At 44.4% G+C, this 25,819-nt stretch overlaps 1 protein-coding gene across 1 annotated transcript in view; it reads left to right on the top strand.

Moving 5' to 3' along the window:
* slc9a1a (solute carrier family 9 member A1a) overlaps nucleotides 1-22,328 on the top strand; it is a gene marked incomplete at both ends in the record, with an annotated part of 39,443 nt that extends 17,115 nt beyond the window's left edge. The window contains 11 exons of the mRNA XM_080858466.1: nucleotides 4,469-4,929; nucleotides 7,716-7,966; nucleotides 11,944-12,161; nucleotides 13,111-13,313; nucleotides 16,094-16,183; nucleotides 17,985-18,055; nucleotides 18,967-19,167; nucleotides 19,538-19,649; nucleotides 20,627-20,728; nucleotides 21,172-21,253; nucleotides 22,003-22,328. Of these exons, the coding sequence (XP_080714592.1) occupies nucleotides 4,469-4,929; nucleotides 7,716-7,966; nucleotides 11,944-12,161; nucleotides 13,111-13,313; nucleotides 16,094-16,183; nucleotides 17,985-18,055; nucleotides 18,967-19,167; nucleotides 19,538-19,649; nucleotides 20,627-20,728; nucleotides 21,172-21,253; nucleotides 22,003-22,328 (2,117 nt within the window). The remainder of the gene's footprint in view (nucleotides 1-4,468; nucleotides 4,930-7,715; nucleotides 7,967-11,943; nucleotides 12,162-13,110; nucleotides 13,314-16,093; nucleotides 16,184-17,984; nucleotides 18,056-18,966; nucleotides 19,168-19,537; nucleotides 19,650-20,626; nucleotides 20,729-21,171; nucleotides 21,254-22,002) is intronic.
* Between the last annotated feature and the right edge of the window lie 3,491 nt (nucleotides 22,329-25,819).

Raw genomic sequence — 25,819 nt, 5'->3', positions numbered from 1 at the left:
TGTGTAGATAATGCGCTTGGTGAATTTGACGTGTGGGGCGACATGTTGGACTTTTGCTTTCAGTCCTCTGTTTTCCCCTGGCATTGCTCCAGCACTGTCCCTGCATCATGGGTATCTGAGCACCTGTCTTCAGGGAACTTTTCAAGAGGCTACAATTCAAGCGCAAATAGAATGTTCCAGATATCCAGATATCAGCACTTCATTGGAAATCTCAGTTGCACGTAATTCTCAGGAAGCAGGAAACAATATCTACTCTTGATTGGCTGAAGAATGTAGTAGGTGTGGTTTCTTTGTATGGTTGTGAGTTCTTCTGAGCTATATTTGCCTCTTTTATTATTTTAAACAATTAAGGTTTATTGTTGGGTAGCTGTTGTTGAGACAGTAAACTGCCACTCTTTGTTTATTCCAAGTCCAATAAAGGAGAACATGTTGCCCAACACAACAATACGTCCCCTTGGACCAGAGCCGCAGCACTCTTCATTAGGTGACTTTAGTGTAGCCCTGGCACAACGTGCTTTCCTCGCTAACAGGAATGATCAGCATGATCTGTTAATGACCTGCTGCTGATGGCACTCTCTAAATATGGTTGTGTGGTAACAGGTCCTCTGTTTCTCCCTTCTTCCTTCCCCCTCTCTCTCGTTCTTTATGTGTGCTCTCTGTGTTGCTTCTTCTGTCTACATATATTCTTTGCTCACACTCTTTTTTTTTCTTCTTGTCTGACTCTCTCTCTATTCTTCTGTGTCTCTCCCACTTCTTCTTTTTCAACCTCCCCTCTCTCTCTTTCTCTTCCTCTCCGGCTGTTAGGATACTGGTATGCAGCAGCTGCTGTTGTGTGGTTAGCCCTCCGCCTTGGCTAATGGGCTTTGATAGCAGAGGGCCCTGTGGGACTGGGGAAGGGGATGGGCCCGGGACACGCAGATCAAGGGCATATTTAAGACCTGCAGAGTGCGAAAGATGGAGAGGGTCAGAGAGTTAGAGACATAGAGAGAGAGAGAGAGGGAGAAAGAGGGAGAAAGAGGGAGGGAGAGAGACAGTTAGCCGCATGGCTAGGCACCATGCCAGAGTTGCAGTGATGTTACCACTATCAGCCCTGGTTTAAATATAGCTCCCAAATCATTTAGATTTACTTTGCTGTTTTTTTTTTCTTCAATTATTTATGATTTACTGTTTGGTATGCCCTTTAAAAGAAAAAAAAAAAAACCTAACCGAGTGCTTAAGCTGCACCACTAGCTATCGAGTGCCAGTTTTACGTAACACTGCAGTTGTTGACACGGCAACCATTTGATGTAACCTGCCATGTCCTGTGACCACAGTTAGTCTGATTCACTGCAGAGGAGTCAAGGAGTTATTAGATTGGGGGTGGAACATTCTACAATTCTAGAAAGGTCCCCTGACCCACGTCGATGGCCATTAGCAGGGTTTCCACTGCCACACATTCACTCTGCTGTTTTATTTTGGGGGTGCAGCCATTTAGAGAGGCTTTAGAGAGTCTAATTAAGCTCAGAGTCTCTGGGGGAATTCAACTCGAATGTGCATGTGTCATGTGCGAACAGACACGAAAAGAAAACAAAACAACACCTGTGTGGGCAGCCAATTGCTGTGTTCTGCTCGAGGAACTTCAGAAGAATAAAAAATAAATAAATAGAATGTGGACAGGTGTCATTAAGCCCATGGTGACAACTGGATACATTCTTAAGCCTCTCTATAAGTGTCAATACTGTTTTTCCATTCTGTGTGTGTGTGTGTGTGTGGTTAGTGCCTGTTAGTGTTGACCTTTTCTCTTAGTTAACTGGGATTGGTCATATGGAGTCACGTGATGCTTGTCCCTTAGGAAATTAAAATCTTCCTTGCCAAGGCATCTCATTTCATTTCAGGAAACACACAGGTTTCTGTTTGGGAATTGTGTTGTAACAGTTATGATTCAGTGTTTTATGTTTGTGGATATGAGAGACAGGCTAATGTTTATGTGTGTGTGTGTGTGTGTGTGTGTGTGTGTGTGTGGAGGGTGGGGGGGGGGGGTGGGGTACATTGCAGGCATCTGGGGTACATTGGGGTATATTGCAGGCAGAGAAGTTGGTGGGGTGCAGTTTGTTTGCCACCACATGATTTAGATATTTTAGTGTTAAGTTCCTGTTTCTGACGTCTTTTGGTCTGTTTTTTTTTTTCCAGTGTCGTGACATTGGCCTGCCCCTCTCAACCTCTTGTGTCACTTCCTGTAGCTTTTCTAGGGCTGCCACTCCATATTACTATACGCACGTGCATCGCCTCAACAAGGCTAGTCTTAGCACGTTTAGCGGAAAGCGCACGTCTGAAAAAGACCTGTCTGTTTGTTCTTTCACAAAGAATCCATGACAGTTCCTCATGATACATGAGGCAATTGTAACACGTTCGCGAGTTTCTATCGTGGTAGGCGCAATGTAACAGCTTTACATTGACGCATGTATAAGGGGCTACTGTGTCTTACTATATACAAAACTACATATGTTTGTTTACACATTTGAAAGTACAGGATTTGTTCCTTAACACAAGTTATTGATGAATGTAGTTTCTACACTGAACACTTCAATGCTTTGTCTTTGTTGTGCATCATTACAAACCTGTGATCCCTTTTATTCATTGTTTTATGATATGCAGTAATTCTGAGCCATATCTTATTGGCTAAAGGCCCTATTAGTTAACCTAGTGTTTGAGCCAGACCCCAATAAATGGGTACACACACATTCTCACACATGCACATTGCACACACATACATATGTCTGCTAAATACTACTGTTTTACATTTACTTTTATATGTGCATACCAGTGTTGGGGAAGCTGCTTTGAAAGCATACCTTTAAGAAGCTCTTGAAGACCCAACTCTTCAGAGAGAACCTCCTGTCTTAACTGGCACCTCGACTAGTGCTTAACTTGCAACATTCCTGCACTTCTTTTTCTTTTTTTTTTAATATGTCTAAATGAAAGGTAGTATGTATTGTTACACCAGGTTCTATTGCTCTATACGTCGCTTTGGACAAAAGCTACTGCTAAATGACTTGATGTAAATGTAACGTAAATGCATAGCTTTGCACGCTACTAAGTACTTCACACAGAATTACAAGAAAATATAACCAGAAAGTCGCAATCCAGCGAAAAATGCCACTGAAATGAGTTTGTTGCAAGAAGTGCCTACTTGTTCACAGGTCATACATAAACCAACAGGTCAAATCTACCCCACAATTAATGGGAGACTGTAAGGAGTGTCATCTTTTTCTTTTGCATAAGAGTACCATGGTGGTTCTTCCTCAGGCTGAGAGCCAGGACGTTAATCCATGATGACGTTGTCACTGTGTGAGCACTGACCAACTTTTTGCACTTGCACTACACAACAGTCAAGTCTGTGGCGGCTGCCTGACAAATGCATGGCCCTGGAAAGCCTTCACAGGCCTCAGGATGAAAGAAAAAGGGGGCAGGGCTGGCCAAAGGGGGTTCAATTAGAGAGGCAATGGTAAAATAAAAATAAAAAATGAATAAAAAGCATTCCTTTTATGGCCCAACATTGTTTGTAGATTCAACTACACAAAGAGTGGCAAAAAAGTCTTAACCACTATGCAAATATGAATGCAGCTGTACTACCAGCAAACTACTGCAAAATAGGAGTTCAACTACTGGTTTAATAACATGTAGTTCACTACTCCCCAACACTGGTGCATACACATGTACACACAAGCCCACAAACCCAGAGCCCAGTCATTGATGTGGACATGGGAGGAAACCTCCATACACGTCTGTGCCTTTAGCATTGATGCACAGATGATTACTACTGTCATGAGCCACCAGAATGGGACGGTGTCAAAGGAAATGAAATCGATTTCTAGTGTCAGGCCTGCAGGTGGTGCAGACATGGGGGTTTGAAGGATGTTGTAATAAGTTATGTTATTTTCGACTCTTGAGTGGTTCAAGCCAAGTCACAGGACTGCTCATACCTTTCTCTGTACCTGTTCGATGTGCACTATGTCTGTTTGACGTAGCCCAATGCAGGGTTTGACAACAAAATGCATGTAGCTCGTATTTACTTTTTTAAACATACTGTGCGAGTGCTTAGTTTTTTCTTTTTTATTCAAGTGATGCTATGTTGTATTCTTAGGATAATAGATAGAATCAGAAAGTGAGTTAGCTTTGGCGTGTTTCTTTCAGTGGACACCCAAAGGCAGAAAAGCAATATGGCAAGGCCGGTTTCTCTGTGATGACTGTGTGTAATGTTATGGTTCTAATGTAAACCAAAAGTTTGATCCTATTTATTTTCTATGCCAAGTTCATTGTCCTATCCCTATCTTGAGAAGTAACTGTATTTTTTTCCTCTCTCTGTCTCTCTCTCTGTCTTTGTTCCTCCCTCTCCCTCTCCCTCTCTGTCTCTCTATCTCTCTCTCTCTCTTTCTCTTTGTCCCCCCGTCTCCCTCACTCTCTCCTCCCTTGCTCTCAAATGCCCCAGGGTTCCACATGACCCCGCGTGTCTCCTCCATCGTGCCCGAGAGCTGCCTGCTGATCGTGGTGGGGTTGCTGGTAGGAGGGCTCATCCAGTTGGTGGGCCAGAAACCACCTCCGTTGGGGCCCGACCTGTTCTTCCTGTGCCTGCTGCCACCAATCATCCTGGACGCCGGCTACTTCTTGCCCATCCGCCCCTTCACCGAGAACGTGGGCACCATCCTGATCTTCGCTGTGGTGGGCACCCTCTGGAACATCTTCTTCGTGGGTGGCTTGCTGTATGGCATATGCCAGCTGGAGGGCGTGCACCTGGGCCAGGTGGACCTGATAACGTGCCTGCTGTTCGGTTCGATCATCTCGGCCGTGGACCCGGTTGCCGTGTTGGCCGTGTTTGAGGAGATCCACATCAATGAGCTGCTGCACATCCTCGTGTTCGGGGAGTCGCTGCTTAACGACGCTGTCACCGTGGTGAGTGGGAGGGGATTGGATGGGTTGAGGGGCAGGCAGGACTCTGTTAGACATCAACAGGTCTTCAGATGTCCTGGCATAAGAACTTTTGAAGGTTTACCAGGAAGCTTTTAAGAAGCTGTTCCTCCTTGAACCCTTTGTACTGTCAGTCTGAGGAGAACCAATCATTGAATAACTAAGGGTTTTGTTGCTGACTCCTTAGAAATTGGTTCATTGTAGGACCTTTTAAAACCAGTTGCCCCCAAAATCTTTGCTGGCAGGCTGTTTTAAAAGGGCTGAAAGACATCTGAAGTTAAACCCTCCGTGGTTTCTCTATGATTACAAACCAAAGAACCCGTTGGTCTGTATGTGTGTTTGCATGTTAGGAGGTACGCCATGCTAGTTGGCTTGGGTAGAGAGCATTTTGCAGAAGTTCTGGGTTTTTATTTTCGGTCACAAGACATGTAGTCGGATATTTCACCACTAGGTCAAGAAGTCCTCCTACTTTGCGTAAGCGTATGACAGAAGCTCTTGGTTTGATAAAACTTGGCCTCTCAAATGTAGGCGAGTGGAGCTCAAACAGTGGTTCATCACAAACCTTTTCACGAGGGGAAGGCTAAACTGTCTGTCTTCCTATTTTTACCATTCATGACTTTTATCAACACAGACACATTGAGAACTCTATCTCTAGTTCCACACCTCGCCTTCTAGTTCCTGCCTGAGGTGAACTTTGCTGGATTGTTGTTCCTCTCTGTGTGTTCATCGCTGCTTATCACCACCAGAGCAGGGACTGGGAGGCTTTTGGAGCTGGTAGCTCATTGAGAAAAACACATTTCCTTCCAGGCGTTAAGTAATTACCATGCCAGTGTTTGCCAGCGTGTCTCCATGAGAAAGATCTCACTATGGAGACCAACGTAAGGCACATATCATCTGCCAATTGTAGGCTCTATAAAATACCAGGACATGTTTGTCATGCACATTTGTTTTTTATTATACCCATGAGATCTTGTTAATTCCTATTTATGAAAATAAATTCTCAGTCAGTACTACACGTTTACAAAGAATGCTTACAGCTAACAACATTCTGCAGCAGGCTGGAAATAGAAGATGTAACTATCCCAGTGTTTCTGTCGGAGGGTTGTCGAGCATAACTGCTGTTGTGGTTGCTGAATTGCGGAATAATCGCTGTTGTTACCTGAGTGACATGGACGGGCTGTGTGTCTGTTTTGTATGCCGTGTAGACGTGGCACCTTGTCGACATCCATGTCACCTCTGATTTTTCACTTCATCGCTATGGTTCAGTGGACTGTGAAATCCCTCCTGCTGTTTTCATCACATGAAATGTCCAGTTTTTCTCATTAATGTCGCCGTTCTATTCTGTCGACGTCCATCCACTGTGTTTTGAGTGTTTACCTGCTGTGACAACTTGAGCCTTTGGTGAGGCTCTGAATGCTGCCATTGCCAGGGGGTCTAATCTATTTCATAATGGGCTCCTGGCGTTGGGGAGCAGTGGGTTTATCTGACAGACAGGGCCGCTACTCCAGGGGCAAACAGAGGGGATCAATACAATTAGTCTTTTTGTGAGTGTTGTGTGTGTGTGTGTGGGTGTGCCTGCTCCCTCACCCTCTCCTGCAGGATAAACACTCTCACAGGCACCTCCCTCGTGCTTCATCTTCTGAACTCATGGCTCTCCAGAAAGCCCAGTGGTACATTGAATGGCAACAGTTGCTGCCGACGTGATTGAACACAGCTTTCTAACTGTTTTGCCATAGGAAATTCTCTCATGGAGTCACAGCTTTCTAATGAACTGAGTGGCATGACCATTAAGAAGCCATTACTGATACAGTACCCACAGACGCTAACTTTTCTGGGTCTGTAGAAATGCTACTGGGAAGAATTTATATTGGATAATCCATCAATGTGCTCATTGCTCTGAAAGCTATTGGAGTGTATGTTGAGATAATAACTTAAATGACTAATAAAGTCCCTGGTGGGTCCTTAGTGTGGGATGAGGGAAGGAGGTGAAACATCAGTGGTTAATACCAGACTGCATAGAGCCACCGGTGCGGTCAATACCAGATTGCATAGAGGCAGAGGTGTGGTTACTACCAGACTGCATGGAGGCAGCGGTGTGGTTAATACCAGATAGCATAGAGGCCGAGGTGTGGTTAATACCAGACTGCATAGAGGCACCGGTGTGGTTAATACCAGACTGCATAGAGCCACCGGTGTGGTTAATACCAGACTGCATAGAGGCACCGGTGTGGTTAATACCAGACTGCATAGAGCCACCGGTGTGGTTAATACCAGACTGCATAGAGGCACCGGTGTGGTTAATACCAGACTGCATAGAGCCACCGGTGTGGTTAATACCAGACTGCATAGAGGCCGAGGTGTGGTTAATACCAGACTGCATAGAGGCACCTGTGTGGTTAATACCAGACTGCATAGAGGCAGAGGTGTGGTTAATACCAGACTGCATAGAGGCAGAGGTGTGGTTAATACCAGACTGCATAGAGGCACCGGTGTGGTTAATACCAGATAGCATAGAGGCTTCAGTGTAGCTGGAGGAAGAAACAGCTTCATTAACCTTGAGTGAGGACTTTAAAGGGGGGAATGTCTCCCTTTTTGAATGTGAAAACTAATCTCACTCTTTTTTCACCCTTTTTTTCTCTTCTTTTCTGTCATTCCAACTTCTTTTCTCACACTCTGTCGTTACCTCTCTCCCTTTTATCCATTACCTTTTCCCCTGTATCCATCTCTTCTCCCCGCTGTTTTTCCCCTCCCCCCTTTTTTTGCCCCCGTAGGTGCTGTACCATCTCTTTGAGGAGTACGCCGGCGTTGGGCATGTGACACCGCTCGACGTCTTGCTGGGCGTGGTGTGCTTCCTGGTGGTGTCGCTGGGGGGTATTCTGGTGGGAGCCATCTACGGCATCCTAGCAGCGTTCACCTCACGCTTTACCTCGCACACGCGCGTCATCGAGCCCCTCTTCGTCTTCCTCTACAGCTACATGGCCTACCTGTCTGCCGAGGTCTTCCACCTCTCCGGCATCATGGCGTGAGTCTCACCTGGTCCTCCCTCCATCCCTCCCCCAGGGCTGAAGCTGTTGAGCATAGCACCGGCTAAGCCGAGCTCACGGCACAGATTTCAATCCCTGAGAGCTAACATACTAATAGCCAAAACACATGCATTATTAACTATATTTGTTTCAGATATACCTTTTGTGTATTATTATGTTTTGTTGCACTTTGGCCGCGACAATGGCATTTTCGAAAAATGTACTTTTGATGTCGTCGCCACTTGGACAGGGGTTAACTGAGCTTTTTGATGTGGCTCAGCTAACATATCAGTTTCTGCTGCTTCATGTAACTTTAGCATCTCATCTGATCTTTCATTTCTCAAAGTATAGCATGACTTGTTGCACTCCTGAACTCAACAAAGAGAGTTCGATTTAATTTAGTGAAACATTAAATGGCCTATCATCACCATGGGGGTTTTCAGCATTGCCAAACAAACCACATGACAGAGCAGGGGTATCCTTGTGTATAGCCCAGGGGTCCCCAACCTTTTTTGCACCACGGACCGGTTTAACAAGGCAATTTTTTTCACGGACCGGCTTCAAGGTGTAATTTTTCACCACTTGTAAATCATGTCATCCATTCATATTGATGTGAATCAATCAATTGCACCCGTGAGGCAAGCGCGAGTTTGATAGAATGGAGTCTATAAAAGCTAACATTAACGTGAAGTGGCGTTAACTTGCGACCAACATCATTGTATTACGAATGTTAAGTGCATGAAAAATACAACTCACCATAACGCTGAATCAGTGCTTGGTCTCCCTGTGCCGAAGCAGTTTTGAAGGCTTCATTGGCTTATTTGCTAGCTTGTCGCCACATATTATATAGCCTATAGCGGGTTAATGGTACAGTAGTCTGAAAAGTTGATGGTAGATTATGATTATTATTATTATTACTTTTTAATTACATTTTTGCTTATTTATGTTTTGGTGCACTTGTTGCCCTACGTGCTGCACGTGCCCTCCACGTAGCCTACTGTACATATACTGCACATGCTACAACAAGGATGTGGTTCATCTTCCTCTTTCTCTACTTGCTCGTTCTATCTCTGAAACCAGGACTGTTACACTACTGATGAACTGTGAGTCCAACTTCAGAAAAGTCATGTGTGGTTAACTGACCGCGTTTTAGACATTCTGGTGTTAAGATGAGGTTAGGACATTTACAAACGGCATGTCCAATCAGAGGAAGGTATGATCTGAGATAAAAAAATTAAAGTGACACTCAAAACACCCAAAAAAGGAGAGAGTGAGGAACAGAGTGTGAGCAAGATTTTATTTGCAGGAGAGAGAAAAGGTGAGAAAACCATATAGAGAGGATAGAGGAAGGGTGACAGAGGGAGTTGTGTTATCAAGAGACCCTGGTTGTCCTAACGGCTTGTTGACTTCATGAGTATGTCAGTGATGTACAACCAGACCATGAGAAAAAGGCCTGATGAGTTATAGACATCTCCCTCAACACATACGCGCACATGCACACACACACACACACACACACACACACATACTTCACGTCCATTTCTCTGTCTGAGTGTATCCTCAGATGAGACCTCTCTCCCCTGGATATTAAAGACATAAAGCAGGACCGTGATATTAAAAACCCTGGTGAGGGACATTTGTCCTGCTCCTTTTGACAGTCCATGGCCGTGCTGTGCCGGCATCGCCCTCTATCCACAGAGGAGCCATTCCTCTTCTGCTGCAGAGACGAGGCCCGTTTGCATCAGGGGCCAAGGGAAGAAGAGCTGCTGATCGATTGGTTCATTTCTGCCCAGCAATCTTTCATCACCACTTGTTTCCTCTTTTTAACATTAGCACAGAGCGAGTGGGATGTTCAGCGTGAGAACAGGGATGTGTGTGTGTGTGTGTGTGTGTGTGTGTGTGTGTGCATGTGTGGGTGCGTGCGTGCGTGCGTGTGCGTGTGTGTGTGCGTGTGTGATAAAGGTAACAACATGACTATGACATGGTTATGTCAGCCTAATGATGGCAGGCTCAAGTTAAGTCAGGGTAAGGGTCAGGCTCAGGGTCTCGTCTCATGAGAACAAGATGCCTTGTTATCTGTCAGGGCTAGGAATGTGTGAGACTGGTATGATCGAGACCCTAAGCAGGTAGACACCGTGGATAAGAACCAGTTGCTGGCACGGTAACACGGTGGTGACATTTCTGACACCAAACCACCAGCTGTCAGTGTGAGGTCCTGGTGCAGAACTAAGTTGCAGTCTAGTGAGTATTTAGGGAAGCTGTTCAGAATGTCACGGGTCATGTGACTTGGGAGGAAAGGGGCAGCCAGTCATCAGCAGTGCACAATGCTTTTTTTCCCCTCCTGTGACAAATCAGTCACCTATGTGAAGCCAGCCATGTTGAATAGATTCTACCAGTACTGAACTCGCCTTCCTCTCTCTCTTGCTCTCTCTCTCTCTCCCCCTTTCAATTTATCTCTCTTCAGCCGTAAAACATAGAACTAAGCGCAACTGAACCATGAGACAGAAACGCCAGAGTTAAGCGTTCCGTAGCCAGGTATTATCTCTGCTCCTGTGGAGAATGCGGTCTGCTCAAATAATTCAGAGACACGATTCAGCCACCCCCATCCTCATTCTCTGCACACTTAATCACAGGGGGGGTATGGGGTGGGTTTTATCCATAGTATCCATAGTTGAAGTAAGGAATGTCTAGTTCTTTGCTCTATTATCCTTTGGTGCTTGTCTACATGCTGTCAAGCGCTGCCCAGTGTGTGCCAAGTGAACTTTATTAATACAGCAGCATACCTGAACCCATCTGTGTCCTAGACACATACATGCCTACTACACACAGAGGCCTACTACACACATTTGTGTCCTACACACACATCCTACTACATACACAGGCCTCCTACACACACAAGCCTACTACACACATCTGTGTCCTACAACACACACACACAGGCCTACTACACACACTGGCCTGCTACACACATACTGTGTCCTACACACACACACAGGCCTACTACACACATCTGTGTCCTACTACACACACACAGGCCTACTACACACATCTGTGTCCTACTACACACACAGGCCTACTACACACTCGGCCAACTGCACACACAGGCCTACTACACACCCTGGCCAACTACACACACACAGGCCTCCTAAACACATCTGTGTCCTACTACACGCACACATGCCTACTACTACACACAGGCCTCCTACACACATGCCTCCTACACACACAGGCCTACAACACAAACAGGTCTCCTACACACACAGGCCTCCTACACACACAGGCCTTCACACAGGCCTCCTACTCACACATTCCTACTACACATACTGCTGGTCTCTCATCATTCCCTGACTCATAATGAGGGGATGATGAGGAAGAAGAAGTAAAGTATGTTGCTGTATTGCTCTGAAATGGCCTGTCAAAGTCTGAGCCACAGGTACTCTTTTCATAAATACCTGCTGGACTTGATGAATACCAGCACACATGGACGACGTATCCGCATACCATACACATGCTGGTTATCTGTCATGATTCACAACTCCTTAAATATTAGGGGATGAAGATGGTCGATAGGTGACTGTATAACTTAATGTATGTATAGATGGTCCCATTCATGCTCTCAAACTCAGAACTGTGTTTGTCCTTAAGACTCAGAGAGGGTTGTGGTGGATGAGTAATGTAGTGAGCTGGTTATTCCTGCCTTCTCATTAACATCAGTGTGATTTAGTGTGAAGAAGGAACACACTTCTCAATTTTGTCTCATACTTCTCCTTACCACTTCATTTGGAAAGCTGTATCATTTCCATTTAATGAAGCTTTGATTGCTTTGGATGTAATCTAATGGTTTATGTATGCATGTCTATGTGTGTTTGCCGGTGTTGTCCAGATGTAGAACTTATGGCCATATAACCACATAATTCCTGAATGATTCTCATTGGCCTCCTTGCGTCACATGTCTGCTTCTCTGTTTACCCCATAGTCTGATTGCCTGTGGAGTCGTCATGCGTCCCTATGTGGAGGCCAACATATCCCACAAGTCCCACACTACCATCAAGTATTTCCTGAAGATGTGGAGCAGCGTGAGCGAGACGCTCATCTTCATCTTCCTGGGTGTGTCCACGGTCGCCGGGGACCACTCCTGGAACTGGACCTTCGTCACATCCACGGTCATCCTCTGTCTGGTTTCTAGGGTTCTCGGTGAGTGTGTGTGGAGTGTGTTTGTGTGTTTGAAATGTCTGTGGAGTGTGTGTGGGGTCGCGGCCTGCTGTTTTATAGGACATATCCACATCATACTGCTTTCAGTTAAGGCAAAAAGAGTGATGTCAGACATATTTGTAGTTTTTAAAGAAAACTTTTATCAATGGTGCTAACGCACTAAAATTGTGCTGAGCACTTTTCTACACATAAAGCGGTATTTATGAAAAGATACCTGCTGGGAAAACATGCGTACATCTAGCAAGACAATCTAAACAAACAGGTGAGCATGGCACTGAAAAAGATAGGGAAAGGATGGAGCAGCACAGATTCAATATTATATCACAAACAATTCAAATAACAGATTTTTAATTAAATAACAGTTTTAAATAACAGTTTTTTAATTAATGATTCGTTGATTGATAAACATGTCAGTCTGAAATTGGCGTATCAATTTGTGGCCAATTGACTACAAATTCCCAGCTGCTTTTAGTTGCCAGTCTCTAGTGGAAGTGCAACGTTTATGGTATTTATCCATTGTTGTACAGTTGTCTCTTGTAAATGTTTGTTCATAGTGATGTCTGTAGTGCATGTGTGGTGAGAGAAAGTGGATTTTCTTGTTCTTTTAAAGTCTAAAGAGATGCATCAAAAACATTGCAGTACTACAGTAGTACTCTATAGTACTGTATGTCTATGTCACACACACACACACACATACACACACACAGACACACACACAGACACACGTTCGCACACACACACACATACCCACACAAACAAACACGGTCACAAAATGTAGGTCTATTTCAGAAATAGCGTGAATTGGAACCTATTGCGAGTTTGACATATTCAACATGTTAAGCCCCATTCCGTCTTTCATGTACAATGCTGAAGTTAATCTTGCTTATTCATTTGAAACCATAATATTAACCGAAATTCATTTCTCTTCAAGGGGTGGTTGGCCTGACCTTCATCATCAACAAATTCCGTATTGTTAAACTTACCACCAAGGACCAGTTTATTATTGCCTACGGTGGCCTACGAGGGGCAATTGCCTTCTCTCTGTGTTACCTGCTGGACAAAGTTCACTTTCCTATGAGAGACATGTTCCTGACAGCGGTCATCACAGAAATCTTCTTCACAGTTTTTGTGCAGGTAAGTACATCAGTACATTTGAGTCTCTCACTCACACACACACAGACAAACAAATAAGTTATTTATACAGAAACCTGCTGTATTAGTGAAAGATATATTTGCTATCCACAAACTCAGTACACACACGGCTCTAGTTTGTGGTCTTCATTGTTGACACAATGTCAGATATCAGCTTTGTCTGTGGCTAAGACAGGTTATGTATGTTGAAGTGTGTAGAAGTATATTGAATGTGACCGTCATGAAACTGGGTGTGTGGGTTTTTGAATGATACGTTAAGGGAAATGGCACTCACCAGTTGTTTGAGTGTCTTTGTCCGTAAGTGCCCAGAAACGCTGTGTGTCTGCTGCCCTAATTCTGCGTAGTATCTGCTTTGAGTAGAAACTTTTTCTGTTAACACAGGCTGTAGAAAGCTGTGTTCAGGTTTAACACAGGCTGGTTTGCTGTAGTAAGCTGTGTTCAGGGTTGTCACAGGCTAGAGAAAGCTGTGTTTAGGGTTGACACAGGCTGGTTTGCTGTAGTAAGCTGTGTTCAGGGGTGACACTGGCTGGTCTGCTGTAGAAAGCTGTGTTCAGGATTGACACAGGTTGGTCTGCTGTAGAAAGCTGTGTACAAGGTTGAACCCTTCAGCCTGTTGTGGTTAGCAAGGCTATTTTTGAGGACGTGTTCGTGAATTGAGTTAACATGCATGTGGCCTTTGCAGTGGTCACTCATTCCTCCACTGCTCTTCCTGTTGTAGACTTTGTCTGTGAAAAAGTATACCGCAGTTGTTCTCAGTTGCCAGACACACACACACCCACACAAAGCCACACACACACACACACACACACATACAGATACACACAGACACACTCTCTACTCTGTGGCAGAGCTTGTAAATTTGTGTTAGTTGTTGAGTTGGTCCCGTGTGTTTGTTCATCTGATGATGGCCTTGCGTGAGGGCTTTAGCTGGGCCATCAGTGGCCCAAAATAAACCCTTTCAGAGGCAGCAGCGCCAGATGATGTATTCATCTGTGCCAGATTTTCAAGGGCAGACTTCAGTCTGTCATTAAATGATGTTACACAAGGTGCTCAAACTCTCTGATAATGACACGTTTATGTGGCTATGCTTATTCATTTTGTGTGTGTGTGTGTGTGCGTGTGTGTGTGTGTGTGTGTGTGTGGTGGCGTGGCTCGTGTGGCGTGTGTGGCTAATGTCCACATCTGTTATGTGGTTATAGCAGTGATTGTTTGTGTGTGTGTGGCCTCTGTGACCACCGTCCAGCACAATTAACAACAGTGTCTTCCGAGTGTTTACACCTGCATATAACACTGGTTTGTGTGACTTCATGTGGGTGAAGTGCACCTGCCTAAGCCATGAGGGCAAAGGAACTGGAGAGACAGGATTGAGTCCAAGCACAGATCTGGGGAAGGCTGAACAATGGCTGCTGCATTGAAGGTCCTCAAGGACACTGTGGCATCCAGAATTCCTAAATGGAAGTTTGGAACCGGGCCTAGAGCTGGCCTAGAGCTGGACGCCTGTGTGTGTGTCTATCTGTGTATATATATGTATAAATTAGTGTATATATGTATATGTGCATATAACACAGATATATACATACATACACTAATTTATGCATATACACACACACACACACACACACACACACACACACACACACACACACACACACACACACACACACACACACACACACACACACACACACACACACACACACACACACACACACACGCCTATGAATACCCATCAATGCAGGAACTCAACCAGCTCCAGAATGACTATGAGTTGGAAAACCTTACTGTGCCTTTCTCAAGGACAGTTAGGTTGTGTGCCAGCTGACTGCGCACACATAATGAGAATACCATGAGGATCTCCCAAGGCAGGGCAAACCCCCTTCTGTGTGTGTGTGTGTGTGTGTGTGTGTTTGTGTTTGTGTGTGTGTCCTTTACTGTTGACCCTCGCATGGTGTTCCTGACATGGCATTGGCCTGTAACTCATGTAAGATACTTGCAGAAGGTGAAAAATGTGTGTGTGTGTGTGTGTGTGTGTGTGTGTGTGTGTGTGTGTGTGTGTGTGTGTGTGTTGAGGGGGGGGATGTCACTGACCTTTTGTCCTTAACATAATCCACATATGAATTGCACATTCACATGTACTGTATGTCAAAAGGGGAACAGCCAGGGCCCACACATAGATCACAGCTATCTGTGTCAGCTTGGGTAATGTTAGAATTTTATAACAGCCTCTCTTCCAGTGGCTGGTTTGCACTGACCCAGCATATTATGCCCCAGTTGTGTGATGTTTGTACCACATGCGGGCTGATGGGGGACTGTGTTGTCACATGAGGGGGTATGTTGAGCTAACGGTCGTGTGCGTGCGTATGTGTGTGCGTTTGTGTGTGTGTGCGTTTGTGTGTGTGCGTGTGTGCATGCACTTGCCTGTTTAGGCTGTACATTTGTTTGCTGATTTTAGCGACCCAGAACAGGTGGCATTTTGTCACATTTAGAGCACATGAGGGAAACCCTCCTTTTCGTGTCCACTGCGTCACAGCTATCACAACTATCACAGCTAACACAGCAATCACAGCTTACACAGCTGACACAGCTGTTTGACCTTGCAGTGTCTAACCTTATGTTTGTTAGTGGAAGAAGTCCTTTTTCCGTAAGGGACTGACATAAGTTGATGTGTATGGATATAGTCAGCACTGAAATGCCTTTCTCTCTCTCTCGTGTGTGTGTGTGTGTGTGTGTGTGTGTGTGTGTGTGTGTGTGTGTTGTTTTAGGGCATGACCATTCGGCCCCTAGTGGATCTGCTGGCTGTGAAGAAGAAGCAGGAGACCAAGCGCTCAATCAACGAAGAGATCCACACACAGGTGCTCCCTCCTCTCCTCTTCTGTCCTTTCCTCTCCTCTCCTCTCCTGTAGGAGGTGTAGGTTACAAAATACATGACCTGTCCTATGTTGTCTCACAAGTTTCATATACATATCATGCATATCACACATATAATGGCTGAGGAACCACAGAGTAAGGCCAAGCACAAAGAAACTGTATCTGGTCGTGAGTCATCCTTTGCGCATGTATTTAGATGCACTTTACTGCCCTCTGCAGGTGGCCTGGCAGCATTGCACCTGAATTGTCAGCCATAACGCAGTTCAGTTTTTTTACTTGACTCATCGTAGAAGTTGCCTTGCCTTGAGGTAGCGTAGTTTTCCCTGGATACCTGAGCTGATTGGCATTGGTGCTGACCTATGGAGTGCTTGCTGCCACTGATGTCCACAGCAGTCAGAGTTTGCTAGTGGTTCTCATCTCTCTCTCTCTCTCTCTCTCTCTCTCTCTCTCTCTCTCTCTCTCTCTCTCTCTTTCACACACACACTCACTCACTCACTCCCTCACTCATTCTCTCTCTTACACTTAAACATTTAAACACATACACTCACAAACATGCACATATACACATGCATCTCTCTCTGTGTGGGCCTTTGTGTGTGTTTGTGTCTCCTTAAAGAGCAAGCATTGCAGTCGAAGAAAGGGCTGCATTTGACAGCAAGGGATTAGGATCCTCCAATGCTAATTATAAACTTGGAAGACGTATGCACGCACACACACGCACGCACGCACGCACGCACGCACGCGCGCACACACACACACACACACACACACACGCACACGCACACGCACACGCACACGTACACACACACACACACACACACCATTAGTCTCCTTCTGGCCCATCTTCTGTCTCCAGGGGGCTTGCATAAGACCTAATGAGTCACCAGGTGAAGAAGGAAAGCTTCCTAGCATCTCATTCTCTAGCGTACACCAGCGCCAGAAACCAGCCAGCCCAACGTGAGGTCACAGCAGGCTGCTGGCGGATGTATTTGGAATTGTCTGTTTGATGTTAGGCAGAGACGTACTCTAGCTTTTCAGTCCCTATTAAAGGTCATTTGCGTCGTCTTGTAGTAAGGAGCATTGGGTTAGAGGGCCCGTGTCCAGAAACAGAGATGAATTCAATCCATATGAAAGAGACTGATGGTTCTGAGATCTGGAACCGGCCCCACAAACATTCTCCTTTACCCTGAAGGCAAACAGACCAGACAGGACTTAAAAGCAGGCAAAAAGACTTGGCCATGTCCATATATTTTCACGTCAGTAATAACATTGGATATGGAATAGATGTGGATTAAACAGCGGACTAAAAGAATATCAATCAAATCAGTGATCACTAATCAAACATGTGAAATCTATTGTTCACATGTTGTCATAAAACAGTGATGTCGGTCCGCTGGGTAAGAGGTGGGGATTTTCAAGCTCTGTAGCACCGCTGTTGATTGTCTGTCAGCATTTACATCTGAGCAAAAACATTGTTGCCATAGAAACATCAAATCATCTTTCATGATTCTCAAACATGTCTCAAACACACACAAACACACACACACACACACACACACACACACACACACACACCACACACACCACACACACCACACACCACACACCACACACACACACACACACACACACACACACACACACACACACACCACACTCAGATGTACACGTATCGTCTCTTCTGTTCATCACCTGTTCACTATCTCTGTAATTCTCTCTCTGGGTTGTTGTCGTGTCCTGAAAGCTGACCTTTTTGTAACCTGCCTGCTGGTCTTTCATTTCTAGTTCCTGGACCACCTCCTAACTGGCATTGAGGATATCTGTGGGCATTATGGCCACCATCACTGGAAGGACAAGTAAGTTACCATACCTCATTAGGGCGACCATTAGCCTTTTCACATTTAAGGCATTTAAAAAAACAGAAGCTTTCTATGAAGCATTAAGCTGAGTATGTCTCTGTGATCTCTGTGCTGCCGATGGTAATGTAAGAGCATGTCCAGGCGCAGAGGAAATTAACAGACCTCCCTGTCTCTCTCTCTCTCTCTCTCTCTCTCTCTCTCTCTCTCTCTCTCTCTCTCTCTCTCTCTCTCTCTCTCTCTCTCTCTCTCACACACACACACACACACACACACACACACACACACACACACACACACACACACACACACACACACACACACACACACACACACACTTCCTGTGTTTGTCCTTCAGGATCCCTTTCAACGGAACTGACCTTGCTCCACACTGCCATCTGCTGTTTTGCCGTAGTTTCACATTCCTATATATCATATCCTATGAAATGACAACAACACATTCAAATATGCATTCTCTGAGGGTTCTTAATTTAGGCAAAATAGGCAGTTGTCCTATTTTCCAGTTTCCAGGATTTGGTGGAGATGATTACTATTAGAATTACTAAATGGAAACCCCAATTCCTTTCCTCTCTCCCCTCCCCTCCCCTCTTCTCTCATCCCCATTGATGATAATGGTAATCTTTGCTTCACTTGTTTTGTATGAACTTGGTGCTCCTCTTCCATGGCGTGAGTTATGGCTACATGGTAGCCTTGATCTAGATGACCATTCAATAAAAGGGTTGTAAACGTCTCCTCTCCTCTCCTCTCCTCTCCTCTCCTCTCCTCTCCTCTCCTCTCCTCTCCTCTCCTCTCCTCTCCTCTCCTCTCCTCTCCTCTCCTCTCTTCTCCTCTCCTCTCCTCTCCTCTCCTCCCTTCCTTCCCTCTGTCTATCTGTCTCTCTTGTCCCTCAGGATGAACCGCTTCAACAAGAAGTACGTGAAGAAGTGCCTGATTGCGGGCGAGCGCTCCAAGGAGCCACAGCTCATCGCCTTCTACCACAAGATGGAGATGAAGCACGCCATTGAGCTGGTGGAGAGCGGCGGCGGTGGTGGCGGCGGTGGCTATGCCAACGTCAAGATGCCCTGTGCCATGCCTTCCACGGTCTCCATGCAGTGAGTGCCGCTCTTCTCATCCCCTTTGTCTGCTCTTCTTCTCCTCTGCCCCTCTCATAACAATAGCACAGATAGGATTTATTGTTGTATATTTAAATTTATAGTATAGTTACTGTATGTACATGTATCCCCATCAACTCACAAAAATCTTATGAAAATGTAAAATCTAAAAAATGATAATAATAATAATAAAAATAATGATTTCTCTGAAGAACTTTAATGTATTTTAATGTCTGTATTGAGGGCCATTTCCTGTTTATGATTCTTAACCTAAATAAAGACTACAATCAGTATCCCAATATTAACAGAGATGAGGCTGAAGGTCTTTATTAGGGTGATTTTCTTAACATTTTCTATTTCTCCTGTGCAGGAACATCCAGCCCAAGAAGCAGCCAGAGAGGGTCCTGCCCCAGCTGCCCAAAGGCCGTGAGGAGGAGATCCGGAAGATTCTGCGCTCCAACCTCCAGAAGACACGGCAAAGGGTAACCACCCCTGCTAGCTCCCATACTGTAGTCCAGCTGCTGATCTCGGATCAGTGATGAACAAACCTGGTTCACCTGAGTGCTGACTACTGTCGTTTCGCTGAGCAACAATCTGACATTTAGTAGATGCTTTTAGCCACAGTGAAGGCATACATTATCATCTGTGCAACTGCTCCTTGGGTTCAAACATGTGACCTTGGTGTTCTTTGACGTTCCGTTTACCTCGGAAGGAGGCAGCCATCTTGGTTTCTTAAATCGGGTCAGTGAGGTTCATCCGAATTCCTTCATCCGACTTCAGGAGGTGTTTCTGTTGAAATGTTGTAACTGGGAAATTACGACTCCTGAGAACTGGAACGCATCAAATATAAATATTTTACCAGTTTAAATATAGGAGAACAGAGCTGTAGTAAAGCCAAACAAAAGCCAAATCCAGACCAGTAGACCTTTGGTAACATTAGCTTTACCTTCATCAGAGATGTTGATTTTTACCACAAGAAATTGATGTCAGGATTCAAATGAATCTCATTCTTCATATTCCTTTACTGCTTCTGACCAGTGCCATTAAGTTGCACCCAGTCTGTGTTAGTTCATTTCATTTGACCCCTTAATGGAAAAACAATCTGATTTGGTTACCACTTGCCCTAAAGGAGAGTTTTTAAACAACTAATGAGACAAGACAAGATGAAAAGGTTTGAACAGGATTAACTCTTTTATTCTAGCGCCATCAACTCTTTTATTTGTTAATGGAGCTGGACATGTTTGATTTTAAGAGCCTGGTTTGAATGCAATCTGTTTCTCACTATTACTGTCATCATCATCGCTGCTGCTAAGGAAACATTGGCTTCATTCTTCCAACTCTGAAGTCAGCTTTCAGCAAAAGCATTTTATAAAACAATTCTCAGTGTTCTACCTCTACAAACTGTCACAAGATGTTTATTGCATTTGAATATCCTGTTCTGTGCTTCTATGTCTCTCAGCTTCAGTCCTACAACAGACACACGCTGGTGGTCGACCCCTACGAGGATGGCTGGAACGAAATCCTCATTAAGAGGAAGAAGGTGATTGAGCTGGAGAAGAAGGTAGATTATCATGAAGCCCCCCTCATGGTTCTCAGTCCTACTAATGCCATACTACTAACATACTGCCACTTGGGAGAATCTCAAAGACCGTGTGGCCATCTTGCTATTTTTGTATTTCAGAAGGTATTGTGACAAGGACTCAGTCAAGCAGAACGCAAAGGTTTTTGGGTGTGATACTGAAAGATTTGTGTCCCGATGGCATCTAATCAAAATTAGATGATGAACTTAGGGATGTAGCGGGAATCTGGGTTACATTTGATATGCAATAGTGTGCAATGCTGTGTAGATGGTCAAATCTAAGGTCGAATGATTGCATTTGAAATGATCGTTCAAGCAAATCTCTAATAGATACACTCCCCTTGGTGGGCTGTATCAGTGACTGCAGACAAAATATGTCCATTGCTGAAATGTTGACTTTAGCTTTGAAATGTCTTCCTGCATAGATCACCCAGATGAGCAATTACCTCACAGTGCCCGCTCCGCCACCTGATTCTCCCACCATGTCCAGGGCCCGACTATCATCTGGTAAGCCAATCAGAACTCTGCATTTAACAAGGCAACCAATCAAATTTCTCAATTTGTCAAGGCAGTTGAAAACAAACTGCTGTGTAGAGATGAGCCTGGCCTTATGGAAGTCACTGAGAAAGTAATAAATGGTATTTAAGAATTTGTGGTTTAATTTTTACGTGTTTTGCTTTCTTGAAAACGTAATATGTGGTTTGATAATAAGTAGACTGGGAATGCCAGTTTGTATGTATGAACAAGTGTGAGTGCATTTAATTGCGAATGCATATCTAAGCCATTTAACACTGCAAACTTTTACCGCAACCTACTGCATCCTGGCAGATGCCAAGTATTGATCTTAAAGTCTTTAATTATTAATATCTTGAACATATTAGTAGGCTGTAAGGGCAACAGATGTCACATTATCAGATTGGAACACTTAACATTTTGACACATTTTTCTTTGAGGGATTTAGTTTACAACCCAAAAAGATCTGAACAATATTTGGAGCATATTTGATGCTATTGCAAAATTCATTAGTTATAAATTATTCACTATTTAAGATTGTCTAGTGTCTAGTTCAATGAGTTTATTTTTGGGTGTGTGTTTGTGTTTGTGTGTGTTTGTGTATGCGAGTTCATATGTGTGTGTCAGTCTCACACCATGTCTAAGCACACCCCCTCAATCAAATCATATATTTATATATGTGTGTGTGTGATTGATTTGGAAAGAGAGCTTTTCTCCTCACCTTTCTCCTTCTCTCTGTGCAGACCCCCAGGCATGGAGTGTCAAGCACGACTCCGACGGCGTTCCCTCCATCCAGGTGGACCTGGCCTCCCCTCAGTCTCCCCCCGACTCCGTCTGCATCGTGAATGATTTGGCCAAGTCCTCCGCTCTGTCCGCCGGTGGCACCCGTGAGGAAGACGGGGGCCTGACGATGAAGCCGCCGTCCTCCCTCGCCGTCACCGCGCCGAAGAAGGAGGAGAAGGGAGGAGAGCAGCAGGAGGAGGGGAAAGAACAGCAGCGTCTGATACGTTGCCTTAGCGACCCTGGCCCTAGTGCCGACGAGGAGGAGGATGAACCTTTCTTACCCTGAGAATGAGAATTTTTGGGAGACAGGGGGTGGGTGGAGGAGGAATTTTATAAGACCGTTAGGGGCAGATGTACTAACATGTTAGTGCCCGTTTTAGACGTAATGTCGCCATAATTTGCACCTAAAGACATGTACGAACACACCGCACATAGCTTAAACCACATTTTCCCTGCTGCAGGAGCACGAAATGATAAGTTGCCCATTGCATCATGGGAAGGTCGTGGGAAAAGTGGGAGATTCAGGCAAAATTATGGGAGAAGATGTACAGTGAACATCTGATAAGGTATTCCGCCATATGTATGAAATCTGCAGCCGACAGCACATGTCTGTTTTGAGTAAAACACTTTTTTAATGCAGGTGTAGTTGAGATAGCGTGCTTGATGCGTGTAGTTGAGTGTGCATAGGGGAAACGTCCAAAAACAATGGAGGCAGTATTCCCAGCACCAGTTCTACTCATTTGTACCATTTTAAAAGCAACCCTTACTTTTGTTTATGTCTAGCCATCTCTTAACTTAATCCACTTCCCTACATGTAGCTGCCTGCTACACTGTTGCATTTGTTTGTTATAGTCACACAAATAGTCCTAGTATGTTTTTATTTCAGGAGGCGGAGGTGGGGGGGTGGGTAGAGTAGAATTACTACCCTGTATTATCTCTCTATTTGATGACACTATGTTAGCATGCATATCTTTTTTCTGATCGTTAAATTTGTGTTTTCTTTTCTGTTGGGCGCTGGTTCCAAGATCTCTCTCAGTTCCGCTTCCATTCTAATGATGCGGCCACAATTGAAGCATTCCTCTAATTTTAGGCGCTGCAAATTATGATTAGAGTAAGGTGACACACATTGATTACGGGATTAGCCGCAAGTACATTCAAGTACATCTGCCCCTCAGTCTCTAAAACTTGATGACAAGCCAAATCTCAAACTTAAAGAGGAAAGACACCTAAGAACCTAAACCAAGGAAAGAGTGGTGTCCAGGGAGGGGGGGAAGGAAAGATAGCGATTCATTTTTTAGCATTGCCATTTTTCTTGTTTAATTTTCCTTTTTTACATCGAAGGAAAATGGATGCTGCTATTTCGGCAATCTTTTTTGGTGTTGGTTGACAAACCCCAGAATTAAGAGGGGAACAAAACTATGCATTACCAAAGGTTCAGACTGTTTTGGTCTCAGACTAATGTGCTCTATGTTCAGTCTCCGAAGGTCTGCTCCCAATGTTTCACATTTGTGTTTTTTTGCCTTTCTTTCCACACTGAGGACAATGGAGAAGGCAAATCGCTTCACCAAGTGCTTTCTATCAGTTAGGTAAAATTCGTATTGTCTCCCTATTTATTGAGGAGTCCTCTGGAGCAATATGAAAGTGTTCATATAGTTCAACTTTTTTTTGTACCTCATTTACCTCATTGCTGGTGTGTAGCATACAGGCCAGTGGGAAGACTTGAGGTGTTTTGAGGTAAAGATTCATCTCTGTTGCTTCAATGTGACACACACACACTTGTGCATGTACACACACTCACACACACACACACACAGAGGGTTATGGAGACCAGTGGCTTGTGTGATTAGTGTGATGTTTAGTATAGTAGACCTATCAGCTTCATCAGTGTCATCAGTGTCTACGGCATTCTCTGTTCATAGCTGTCTGATCTGCTGAGTGGCAAAGACATGGTTGTGTGCACCATTGGATGTTCCTCTTTAGTTTGCTAACAGATATAAGTAATGTTGCACCAAGAGATTACCATATCCAAATTCAAACTTTGCACGTCATTTCTTATCATACCAAAAATGTTCTGTTTTTGGCTTTGGCTCTTTTGGGAAAGTTTTTTTTCTTTGTGCCTTTATTATTCACAGTTGATATGGGGTTGATTGTTGTTGCTTATTTAATGCTTAATGCTTCATAATCACTGATGACATTGTCGTTGTTGCATCTTTGTGTGTTTGTCTCGTCCAGCTGGCATACTGTTCAACAGTATTTTGTCTGGCCAGTCATTGATGAACATCATCGTCAGCCTCTATTGTTCCTGCTTGAGGTCACGCATGCGGTTCAGCAACCTGCTGTTGCAACAAGTGCAATGATTCAAGCGTGCCACTCACAAACTTTTTTTTTTATTTTTTTTTTTACTTTTGTCATTACTTCCAATCTCTCGTACCCTCTTCAGCTTTTTTAATCGCCTTGCTGTTCTTCATGCTGATTGTTCACTCTCTTTACTTGAGCAGCTCCTGCTTTATATTGAATTGCATTTGGGACCTAGCTACATGGATTACACACCTGTTCATCTGATTGTTTGCACACATGGTAATTGCCACTGTTAGCTTTGAGAGATGTCTGTGTACTGTGCTGAAAACAAACATGTGTATGCGGAAGGCAAAACTCAAGCCATCAATTACTCTCAGCTCCGCTACAAAAAGCATCTTTAGCATTGAGGCATGTTCTCCAGGCAGACCAAACACAATGACTTCATGTATTCATTGTTTTGATTAGATGAATACTTTTGTCCTACTCTCCTGTCATGTACACATCCACAGTCTTAAAGCTTGTCACATTGATGTGGTGATGTCTACAAGCACATCTATGCATTACAGTGATCACTGTTGCAAATGTGTATAAAGAGATTACTGGGATACACTGAGAATGCCCTTTAAAACTGTAATATAAGAGTAAAATATCAGTATGACCAGTGATCCAAGTGCCCACGCTCCTGTACTAAGACTAATCAGACCTTGGCATTTCACTTGACCACAGACATGTTTTACTCCAGCTTGAACCATGGAACCTGAAGCAAAACAAAACAAGCGATTTTGCACACACAAAAATGAAGTTTCTTAAATTATAATGTCTGATTATATATCAAGTTGTACTTGTTCAATCAAAAGTCTTAAGATGCCTAGACATTTTTACATTTAATTTTGCATTACCAAAAAAGAAAGAGAGAGAGAGAGAGAGAGAGAGAGAGATTGCTTTTGTTCCTGTCTCTGTGCCTGCCTCATGTTGATCAGATCCGATGTAACACGAGAAGTACGTGAAGTCTTTGAAGCCATTTTGGACATGGGGACAATGTCACACCACTATATATAAAGACTCCACAATCTTTTCTTATATTCTTCAACCCCAACCCCCCCCGGTCGCATTCTTTCCTCCTCTACCGCCCCCCCAACCCCCCCCCCCCCCCCACCACCTTGTTTCTCATCCCTCCTGTCTCACCTACCTTTGTGTCCCCCCAGGGTCATAATAACAGAGAGAAGGTCAGATTGATTTAAGCTTCCCTGTTCCATCACTGCTTCCAATTAAATTAGACAGTGAAATGTCAAAGCCAGTCGAATAGTACTCAGGGGTACAGCCAAGGTCAGCGTGTGTGTGTGTGTGCAGACGTGTTTATGTGCCTGTGTGTGTGAGTGTGTGTGTGTGTGTGTGTGTGTGTGTGTGTGTGGGTGTGCGTGCGTGTGTGTGTGTGTGCAGTGCATGTTGATGTGATCATAACGATCCTCAGAGGAGCTA

Source organism: Sprattus sprattus (assembly GCF_963457725.1).
Source record: "Sprattus sprattus genome assembly, chromosome: 19".
NCBI classification, from domain to species: Eukaryota; Metazoa; Chordata; class Actinopteri; order Clupeiformes; family Clupeidae; genus Sprattus; species Sprattus sprattus.
Note: the sequence above shows the minus strand (reverse complement) of the source record. Positions and strands in the feature narration are given on the sequence as shown.